Genomic DNA, 9,835 nt, shown 5'->3' on the forward strand with positions numbered 1-9,835 from the left:
TGCGCAGCAAAGTGTTTATTGATTTGGATGTAGAGAGGAACCGATTTAAAATGCTTCATTAGAATAAAATGAATGTGTGGAGACCCAGTTTGGTGAGCAGTTGTCCTCATACAGAAAGCTAACAGGGCAGTCAAGACTATACTAGTACTGTAAAGGTCCCGACATACTTCATGTGACACATGACAAGAATTGAGTCATTTAGTTTGAAGTGAGGCATCCACCTGCCAAACCCCCAGGTAGTCTGCACCGTTGTATGAAAGGTGTGTGCGAATACGAACAGTTCCAGATGCACGTCAACTGTTCGGCTTTGGATGAAGTATGTCGGGGCCTTAAGACATTTGGGAAAAAGATCTTGAGGACAAATTTGATATAAAACTCCACAGAATCTCTCCTTAAAGTGTAGACATCTAAGGTAATGAAAATATATATGCAATAAAGCGAAAACAAATTAAATGTTTCTTTTTCAGTAAACTGTAAAGCCGTTACTGGTCAGCTGTACATCAAGTGTGGTTTAACCAATTTATAAGAGATTTTGGGCATCACCCAAATCTGACAACCCTTTGGGGCCATCCTGGCTAAGACCCTTGTAATGGTTTCAGGATCGTTAATAATGCAGATCACCATTGGCTTGGTTAACGATAGAAAACATCTCACCTGCTGTGGATGCCAGGCCTCCTTATTCTAGAAAACTGTAATCAAATTAGGCTCTTTAACAACTTGCTGTATTTTTTGTGGATAAAGAAGTGGGTCAACTCTCCCTGTTTTGTTGAAATATGTCCTACATGCACAATATCTTATTAAATAACAAAGTTTTATCCACATAAGTGGCAGCTAGCCACTTTCCTATTATCACAAAAAACTTTCTGTAATACTTTAAATCATCAAAACTTTATTCAAAGTTAAACCTTTGGATCAGAGGTTTTCTTAAACCCAAAGAAGCGAGTTTTTGAGTGAATTTCACATTAACAACTACCCAACGTATTGTTTAATTTCATGACTAAATGTTTATTGTGCAGATATGAAAAAGAAAATTGTGGTATAGCAAAAAATAGGTGAATAATTAAGATTATAGGTTGCAACAAATTTACTGAATAAAAGAAAATTATTGACCCCCATAGAAACTTTGCAATCAGATGGAAACTTTGAAAAAAAATCCACATTCAATTTCATGCAGATAAATTATATTGATATTCCAACCTAAACAATGTAAAAATAACCACCAGTAAATTAAAAACTAATTAGAACAGCATCACACATCTAAAATGTAATGGCATTTTCTCAATAAACCAAAACCAATTATTAATGTAAAGTGATGGACTGAAAGACAGATTATCTCAAAAGATATAATGGTAAAGGTTATGTTACTTAAATTTTGGGGGTAAAATAAACCACATTGACCATCAACATGTGAACTGGGCCAAAATGGATCAACCAGTTGGACATGAACCCTTGATGACTGATTTATCCACAGCTGACAAGTGGCCGCCTCGCTCAGCTGCAGATTTCCCTCTGTGGGTTTGAAGAGGTTGTCTGCTGGTCTCAGAACATCGATCAGCTCCAGAAAAAATATATATATTATGAGATTTACTTGGAAGTTGAACAGAAGGAAAACTCCCGTAAAAGTTTTAACCAAAAGAAAGGAGAGTTTTGTTGCGACAGACTGGCGACCTGTCCAGGGTGACACCGCCTCTCGTCTGGAACGATAGATGGAGAGGCAGCAGCAACCCTCCTGAACTCACTATGGATGGATGGATGGATGGATGGATGGATGGATGGATGGATGGATGGATGGATGGAGAGTTTTGTGCAATATACATACATGGATGGAGAGTTTTGTGCAATATACATACATAACATTTACATGATTAAAATTAAACTCACATCAAGTGACTTTATCGTGCATAAAAAAATCACAATTTAAACAAAAAAAACGAAACATAACTATTGAGGTTTTCACTCTTAAGAAAGTATAAAATTCCTGCACATCATGTTTCTAGTCTCTTGGAGATGCTGGGTCCCCATCATCAATTTAAGGGCTCATTAGTTCAATGACGTCGTTTCCTATGACGTCTGCATAAATGAGCCTCCACCAGCTTCCATTTTTTCTGAGTATGTGGCTGAAGGACTTCTTGCTTGCAGCTGCACCAAACTACCAGTAGGTGGCTCTAAAGAATTAAAAATCTTTAGATCTGAAGATCTGACAGCATATGCTGACCTGACAGAACACTCTTCTTTGTTCTTGTAATGCTCTGCGTACACTGCAGTAGCTATCATTACTTTATTTAATTATGTACATTGATATTTTTTAATTAACAAATAAAACACAAGAACGAAAGAGCACACAGAGCATGCACATTGCTCTTTGATTGTTTTTGTTCAAAGTGGCAGCTGTAATGGTAGTCTGCCATGGTGTCAGACTATCTGGCTTTATGTAGCGGGAGAGAGGGTGAGAACAGTCACGGTGAGCCTCTGGTGATTGGTTACTTCTTGCTTGTTGCTCCTTGGTCAGTGTTCATAGTTGAGCGTCAGGGCATTGCCTCAATCGCTATGTTTAATGGTGCAGACAGTGGTGGTTTCTGACATGAGCAATGTGGGCAAACACCCAGGGCGATACCTTGGTGTTTGTCCAATTGATTAAATATTTAATATCTAGGTGTTTTTATGTGAATATGCATCTTTCAGATCAATTTGAGAAGTAATTTTGATCATATTTTACATTTTATCGTGTCATATAGCTTTTATTAACTTTAAGGATTTCTACAGAGTTATTAAGTTTCCACTTGTCTGCACAAACTAAATGTTGCAAATGGTAAGACTTATATATACACTTAAATACATTTTTGTCCATATATTTGAATTTAACATAGAAGATTAAAATCTGATTGTTGGATTTGGCTCTTTGTTGAGGATTTTTTGTTGCCTGCTGCTTTTCTCTTCATCTCCACTGCAGCAAACAGGCAGCTCTTTTTTCATAGATTACAGTCCACTACAAGGTTGCATTGAGCCCTTGTTTATATTTTCAAAAGTGTAATTCTGTAAAGACAAAATATGTCTGGTGGTCTAGCTCTGATTTACATATGTTGCTAAATTGCGGGTTTGAATATTGCAATACTTTACTGTAACAAAATAGACCTGCAGAAAGAAATTACTAACAAAATATCTCACATATACATGTTTGAGTTACAATCATGTATGCTCTGTATAGAGATTTACCTTAGCTTTGATTGTATATTTCACAATTTTGTAATTTATCATTGTTTATTAAACTCTGAAAGCTGTGGCTTTGTTAATATTCTGTCCTAGAATGTGGTGAGATGTGCCCTTTTTTTTGAGCACCTGTCCTTTTAGTGGTCTCTGCACGGCCCTGCTCATAACTACCATTTACCACCAAAGAACTCTCTGGTACCGGAACCTGGATCAACAACAAACCTGTTCAGATATCTATCATTCTAATGCAAAAAACAAAGGAATGTTTGACTGCTGTAATTAAAAAAAAAAATCATCAGAATCTGAGAATGAATTCTAAAGAATTTTAAAACTAAAAGCAGAAGTAAAAAAAAAAAAGAAATAAAGGCTTGTATATTGTATATACAAAAAATTCAGAAAATATCTAAAAAGGAAAACTAACAATACATTACAATAAATCTTTAACTGATTTTAAGGATTTGTACAGAGTTATTAAAAGTTTCCAACAAATAAAACATTTCCAGCCACAGATTATTAAATAAAAACTGATTTTTTGGATTCAATCACTTATCTGCACAAAACTAAATGTTGTAAATGGTAACACTTAGTTGTACACTTATAATGCATTTTGTCCATATATCTGATTAAAACATAGAAGATTAAAATCTGATTTAAGAAAACTGTTGTTCAGTAATATTATGTTATTTTTAATCAATTTCCACAATCATTTTTGTCAAATAAAATAATGACCAATGTCCTGAATTATGATGATTCTCTTCAGGTTATCAGTATAAGGATTTGAACAGCAGATGGTCTGACAAAGCAATAAATGTAACTGTAATTAATTTGGATAAATCAAAATCCCCCTGAGCAGTGACAGCCTCCATAGCTAAACAGAAACAAGAAGGAGCAGCATCCCACCCTCACCCCCCAAAAAACCCACCAACATCAACAAAACAAGATGGCAAAGTAACTCCATAGCTGATCTGACAACACTGATGGAGTCTAAAACAACAGAAACTAAAATACACATTTTAACCAACTGGACCTCAGATCACTGCTGACTATTTAAGCTTAATGAACTTAGCAGAGGCTCCATTACAGAAAATATTATCAGAAAGCTCCACCCCAGCATACAGAGGCTGAGTGAATCTGGTCTGGACTCTGTGGAGGAGAGTCATGGTTTCAGAGACGCTGTAGAAAGACAGAATACCTGCTCTGTGGTCCAGGTACACTCCTATTCTGGAGGAAGCTGGACTTTGAATGGAAGTGCTTACATTGTTGTGCCAGAATGTGTAATCTTTTCTGTCACATCTTAATGCCCAAGATTTGTCATTAGATCCAAGCCTAGATTCATCCGATTGTCCCCTTCTGCTGATATTCCTGTATGAAACTGCTACATTAACTCTTCCTCCTCTCTTCTCCACCTCCCAGTAACAACGTCCAGTCAGACTCTCTCTACTCAGAACCTGAGACCAACCAATGAATCTTTCTGGATGATCAGGATAAGATTGAAGCATTAATGATACGTTTCGGTTTCTCTCAGATAAGAATAGACTTTTGTGTGCTGTGTTTACATTCAAAGTTATATCTTGTGAATATACCAGGAATCCATCTCTGCTCTTTGGTTCAGACAGTAGAACATCCACCTCAGTGATCTTCAGTTTGATGTTTGTCCATGTGTCTCTCAGGACGTCCTGTATTTTGTCTCTGAGCTCTGTCACAGCTGCTGTCACGTCCTCAAAGTGTCTCAGAGGACGGATGTTGATGCTGGATGAGTGTGTCGACTCCCTGAGTGCTGGCAGTGAGGGGTAGTTGAGGAGAAACTGGGTGTGATCCTCTGTGTGTGAGAGCTGCTCCAGCTCAGCGTCTTTCCTCTTCAGCTCAGTGATCTCCTGCTCCAGCTTCTTCTGAAGATCTTTGGCTCGACTCACTTCAGTTTCCTGCTGGGATCTGATCTGCTGCTTCACCTCAGAGCTTCTTTCCTGGAGGAGACGGATCAGCTCAGTGAAGATCTTCTCACTGTCCTCCACTGCTTTATCAGCAGAGACATTGATGGCCTCCACCTCCTGTTGAAGCAGCTTCACATCTTTCTCTTGGTCCTGGATTCTCTGATGGATTTGTTGTCGACTCTCCTGGAGCTGCTTCTGCTTCTCAGCTCTTTCTGCTGCAGCTGGGACTGTTGCATGGTATTTATGTTCGGCCATTAAGCAGAGATAACAGATACACTGCTGATCAGTACGACAGAAAATCTTCATCACCTCATCATGACGAGAGCAGATGTTCTGCTGGAGGTTCTTGGAGGGATTCACCAGCTTGTGTTTTTTCAATGGTGGAGTATCATGATGAGGTTGGAGGTGATTCTTGCAATAAGAAGCTGGACAAGTTAAGCAAGACTTGATGGCCTTCCTCTTCCTCCCAGTGCAGGCATCACAGGGCACATCTTCAGGTCCAGCAGAGCGGTTGTCTCCTCTTCGTTCCATTTCTGCTCTCAGTAACACCAACTGTGAGTTTCTCTCCTGTAGAACAGAAAATGCTCTGAGCTCTGGTTAAATTATCAGGTTACTGAAGGGAGTGTCTCTGGTTCCACCTATCATGATGCTTGTAACTCAGAGTGGGAAGGAATAAGAAAAAACTTTTTCCCTCCCTGTTAATCCAGTCCTGCTCTGCTCCATATTTTATCACTAGTTGGAAGCTCTTAAAACATCCTGTTTTATCCAAGTGTAAATATCAAACAAACAGAACTATAAAAGTCACACATGCAAATCCTGCAGATGAAGACAACATGTTATGTATCATAATTGTTTCTGGGTTTATTGTGTTATTACACCTCATACAGAAACATCCACACTTATTGGCCCTTCAAGTTAAAGTGTGTAAAAAGATTTAAAATAAGTTAATGTTTTATTTTACCAGAATAATATGACACTACAACATTTAGAATAATTCAACCTGTAATTTCAGTACATTTTCAGTACATTCAGTACTTATTCAATTTTCAAAATAAAAAAGACCAGAAAACATAATTAAAGTAAGACGTGGGTTAATCTTCATCTGTCAGGAAATAACTGCAAGAAAATATCTGATGCTTATCAAAGTTTTCTCAGATACAATGCCTGGAACTGAGACAAAGACAGTTGGACAGGGACCCAAGTTTGAACCCACAGTGAGGAGGACGGTTAGCGAGGTAGAAAGGTCTGTAGTGATTACTGTTGGACAACTGCAGCTAAGAGGAATATCATCCACCAAGTCAAAACATCTACTGGTGAACCTCTAGACAAGACAGATTTTTTTTTCAGAACATGAATGACATAAATGTTCCAACAGAAATGTTCCTCTGCAGCCGTATGTGCATAATGGCTGTGGCTTTTTAATTCTCTTTTATAATTTACTTGCATCATTGTAATTTATTTAACTTAATTTAGTTGCATTTGGTTCATAAAGCTGTCTGTGTAAACAAATTTGATGGAAATGTGCAAATTAATAAGTAATTTGAGCAGAATGATTAAATAAAGTAACATTTTTGTTGTGTTCACTAAGGGTTATGAGAATGTACTCTAAACTGCCAGGAAATTAATAAAGCAAACTTATATCTGATTCAAGAAATGTGGCACTTTGTGAAATACAGTTGCACCTCTGACTACAAATTTATTACATTTAAAGAGACAGTCAAATTTGCTGCTCTTCCACGGTCAGTGTGTCTTTCTTTAGTTTAGCAATATCATAGGCTACTTTCACACAGCAGGTCTAGATCAATTTTTTTTGCATGGTTTTTCAGAGCTAATTAAATGTAACCACCAGACTTCCATAGTTTATAATCCCTGCTGCCTTTCCTCCATCCTACTCCCCATCGCCTTGTACAGAAGCCATAACAGATACAAGTTTTTAAAATTATTCCACACTGAAGAACTCTAAACCTGGTTGAGACGTACAACCCGTCAATGGAGCAGGACTCCTCCCTGAGTCATCTTTCCCAGAAACTACCATTAGTTTCATTTCTGAGCAACATGTTGCTGCAGTGAACATCAGTGGTTCCACCCATTATCAGGTGTGAGTTTCTGTAGAAACCAATAATGGTGCCTCAGGCGCCCCTGCTCTTCATATTTTAGATGTGTTTCATTTCCAGATCACCTGATTCAAATGACTGTATGACCTCTTCTGCAGCCATCGAGTGCTGCAGAGGTCTGTTATTTACCCACAAGCCAGGGGAAACACCTAAAACATGCAAGGCAGGGGGGACTGAAGACCAAACTGGTCTAAAGGGAGGAAACGTTTCATTGGCAGTCCTTTTGAACTAAATATTTATTGAGTTTTTCAGGTCACCTAAATGGAAATAATTGCAGTTTCTCCTCTCAGTCTTTAAATAAGAAAAACATTTTTATCTGAATAATACAACTCAATGAATAAACATAAAAATTATAGACTCTCCACTTGGCATTCACCACTGTCTTCTTACAATAAAGAAATTAAATAAATCTAACATCAGGAACCTGTGGTGGCAGAGTTATAGTATTATGGGCTGTAGAGGAGGAATGGCAAAGACCTAAATTTATGTTAACTACATACAATTTATATCCACAGTTAAACCAAGAAATATTCAAACTTCTTTCAGGTTAAAAGTGACTTTAATTCAATCAAAATATTTGTTTGTTGTAGAGAAAGAGAAAATCTGTATTGGCATTGAAACTGTAAATTCTTCTTTTAATAACTGACCAGTGTTTTGCATGTTTCCTGTAATATTTTGTAGATTTATATTTGGGCATGAGCTCCAATTCTGTTTCTAATTTGTGCTTCTTCTACAATTAAATTGTAATCCAAAAAATTCTTTGGCTAGAAATTTTAATAAAACTTTCAGTTTGTTTCCTCCCAGCAGAAAAAATCCTGAAAATCAACTCAGATTGTAGCTTTTCATGGTCCACTGGATTATTTACTGGTCCGTATTCTATTATTTCTCTTAGGTGCTGACTCCAGGTAAATACTGTGATGGAAAATGTTGACAGATAATGTTAAAAATTATGGCCTGACTGATTGCCTTCAATGTATTATTAGATACATTTCATACTGAGCTAATTACTTGATTGTTGTTTAATAAGTTAATATATATTCTTTAAAGTCATACAGCTGTACATCTAATCCAGAGGCAGACGTCTACTTTCCATCTCTTTTGATATTTTTGTAGCATTCTGAATGGGGCCAATGTTTGTGATAGCATGACACCAATCAGCATGACTACAGCAGGTAAAGTAAGGTCATTTTATTCATACAGCACATTTTCAGCAATAAGGTAATTCAAAGTGCTTTGCATGACTTAAAAGGAAATACAAACAAAATAACAAACCGAAAGAGCAAAAGAAGAAAAATAATCTTATAACATTGATCCAAAGTATAAAAACTATTTACTCCTATTGAGGGTTAGTAGACTTGGCTTTCTCTCTTGCTCTCGATGAAGGCGGACGTTTATTTCCTCTCTCCCTCCCTGCCCATGCCTGCCCAGCTTGCTCTGTTTTTGCCCTGTCTTTGCACATCATCCAAATCTACAAATTATGGATATGGTCAACCGATCTCCCAATGCAACTGATAACATTTTTGACAAGAAGTCTGGGCATAGGAGAGCCCTCTTGTCCTCTAGGGACACACCCGGTGGGATTCACCCTGGATTTATTCGTGATAACAGGATTTCTGCTGTTTGGAGCTTGCGGATTCCTGGCTTATTGACAAATTTGTGATGGAGTTGGACAAACTAGCAAACACTCAGACTGTTGGTGTGGACAGAGACAAGGACTCTAAAACTCACTAACGAGTTGGAATCAATCTTAGAGAAGTTGCTAGTTTTGGCTCAGTGGAACGACCAAACTCATTTGGATAATTGGGAACGGGATGTATCGGAGAGACTTTAGGGAAGATTGAAATTTATAATCTACCCAACCTAAGACATTCTGTTTCTGAATTGGCTTTCCCCGTGTGGCCTTGGAAGGGCAGCGTATTTCCAATCTCCTTGAAGATATGTAAACATAACTCTCTTTCCCACCTCACCCCCTCCTGTATCCATGCAGCTGTGGAGCTGAGCGTTCCCAAGGACATTGTTCCTTGATAACAACAGCTCTATCGGACTTTGAGGCTGAGCAACGTGGTGTCATGGCCCTTTGACGTCACCACCTTCACTCATGAATTTTCGTTTTGCCCTTTGTTTTGTCTGAGTGTTGCCTTTTGCCCTAATGTGTCCTTTGCTCTTTTTTGTGCTCTTTCCTTTGGTTTGTTATTTTGTTTGCATTTCATTTTAATTCATATAAAGCACTTTGAATTGCCTTGTTGCTGAAAATGTGCTATATAAATAAAATTACCTTACCTTACCTAGATAAATATCCATCCATCTCCACAGTCACATGGCTGACAAGAGGAGGGGGTGAGATGGGAAGGAGCCAGAGGTGGGGACACAAGTCACATGACTTGGACTCGAGTCAGACTCGAGTAATTAAAATCAAGAATTGAGACTTGACTTGAAAAAATGCTCAAAGACTCGGAGTTGACTTTGACTTTCACATCATTGACTTGGGACTTGACTTGAAAAAAATGCTCAAAGACTCGGAGTTGACTTTGACTTTCACATCATTGACTTAGGACTTGACTTGAAACTTTACTTGAAAAGACT

At 37.8% G+C, this 9,835-nt stretch overlaps 1 protein-coding gene across 1 annotated transcript; it reads right to left on the reverse strand.

Annotated features, from left to right (window-relative positions):
- Window positions 1–4,250: 4,250 nt before the first annotated feature.
- On the reverse strand, window positions 4,251–5,393 carry LOC107838625 (tripartite motif-containing protein 16-like). Its single transcript, XM_016681611.1, has one exon. It carries the CDS (start codon window positions 5,391–5,393, stop codon window positions 4,251–4,253), a length of 1,143 nt encoding a protein of 380 aa, XP_016537097.1.
- Between the last annotated feature and the right edge of the window lie 4,442 nt (window positions 5,394–9,835).

The sequence above is a fragment of the Poecilia formosa genome, unplaced genomic scaffold (assembly GCF_000485575.1).
Source record: "Poecilia formosa unplaced genomic scaffold, Poecilia_formosa-5.1.2 Scaffold288, whole genome shotgun sequence".
Taxonomy (NCBI): Eukaryota; Metazoa; Chordata; class Actinopteri; order Cyprinodontiformes; family Poeciliidae; genus Poecilia; species Poecilia formosa.